Source organism: Halyomorpha halys, unplaced genomic scaffold (genome assembly GCF_000696795.3).
Source record: "Halyomorpha halys isolate HHAL.00 unplaced genomic scaffold, Hhal_1.1 Scaffold1682.1, whole genome shotgun sequence".
NCBI classification, from domain to species: domain Eukaryota; kingdom Metazoa; phylum Arthropoda; class Insecta; order Hemiptera; family Pentatomidae; genus Halyomorpha; species Halyomorpha halys.
The window spans coordinates 18,779-20,225 of record NW_027110655.1 but is presented as its reverse complement, the minus strand read 5'-3'; the positions used below and the strand labels follow the sequence as shown (position 1 = coordinate 20,225).

At 30.5% G+C, this 1,447-nt stretch overlaps 1 protein-coding gene across 14 annotated transcripts in view; it reads right to left on the bottom strand.

Moving 5' to 3' along the window:
• Positions 1-839, bottom strand: part of Stacl (Stac-like) — a gene marked incomplete at its 5' end in the record, with an annotated part of 90,394 nt that extends 89,555 nt beyond the window's left edge. For all 14 annotated transcript variants that reach the window (XM_067048783.1, XM_067048784.1, XM_067048786.1 and 11 more), the window contains 1 exon segment: positions 728-839. In XM_067048783.1, coding sequence (XP_066904884.1) covers positions 728-839 — 112 coding nt within the window.
• Between the last annotated feature and the right edge of the window lie 608 nt (positions 840-1,447).

The following is a 1,447-nucleotide window of genomic DNA, read 5'->3' as shown; positions in this document are numbered from 1 at the left end:
AAAAAAAAAACTCTCTTAAAATATATACAAACAAAAGAATAAACAAGATGAACATAATCAAACTAATAATAATAAGGTAGTCAATAAAGGCTTAACGAACCCGAAGTTTCGATGTCGACACCACCAATCGCCCTCTGCTAATATCTGTCCAGTAATTAAAATTAATGGGTTCAAGTTTTTCAACGATTCCCTTCCATTTTTTTTTTTTGTGTTATGATTTACTCTTGAAAAATTGCGACATGTAACTTAAGTCTCCTCTTCCCTTTTTAAATAAATCTTTCAAAGGTGATAGGAACCGTCACCAAATTGGGATTTTTCGGGGTAAGTTGGTTGGGAAGGATTCTCTTCTATTTTTTTTTTGGTATTATGATATCCTCTTAGCAGATTGTGACATGTATATTAAGTCTCCTTTCGTTTTAAATAAATTTTACAAAGGTAGTTTAAGACCGTCGCCAAATAGGGGTGGGTTGCCCGGAATCGACTCTCTTCTAATAATAATAATCAAAAGCAAAACGAGATAATTATATGATGTGGAATAATATGATATGGGAATTCAAAAGTGCGAAATTGAAGTAAGTTGCTATAATTTATAATTCATAAATGTCTGTAAAAAGTTCTGTATGCTTATTTAATGGAATAAAAAATGAACGAAAGATTATTATTCTACGTTATTGAGAATTTAGATTAATGATATTGTATTAACCATATTTATACATAATTCACATACCGTTGCTTTCACTGCCGCTAGGTTGAGCTGTGCGTTTTTTAGATCATATCTCTTCAATGAAATGTCCTCCTGAATTTCGTTCGCCTTGTTGAAGAGAGACGACTCAATACTCCTGAAATTAAAAATCATAACAATTGAAACGTTTGAAAATTATTAAGAATTGTATCAAAATATATTTTTGTTAGGTAGATTAAAAATTATAATTTGATAACAGTTTCAGAATTGGCATAAAAAAGTAAGAATAATTTTGAATAAAAAGCATTATGTAAAAGTAGATTGCAAATAACTTATACATAAAATAAAATCAGATTGAAAATAACTTCAAAACTTAGTCGAACTGTAGCTAAGAATATAATTAAATTGGATTAAGAACCAAGGACAAGGTCGCGGTTCTTATTGGGGGAGAAGCGCTAGGCAGAGATGGGCAAAAATCAGCTATGGATGTAACTAATAAGTAACGTTGCCATTGAAACAACGATTATTCATGAATGAACCATTGATATATATATATCGGATCAATGGCAATATTAGCTATTAGTTTAAACTATAGCTAATTTTTGCCAACATTCGCGCTAGGATCTCTTGTTGGTCCCTGCTTTGCTTTCCACATGAGGGCTATAAAGCTTGGTTCAGAGTTTCCTAAGACTGAATGTAAATATTGTATATAGGTGGCAGTGTGTATTTATTTTATTATAACTTAAATTTAATTTTCTTTATCTT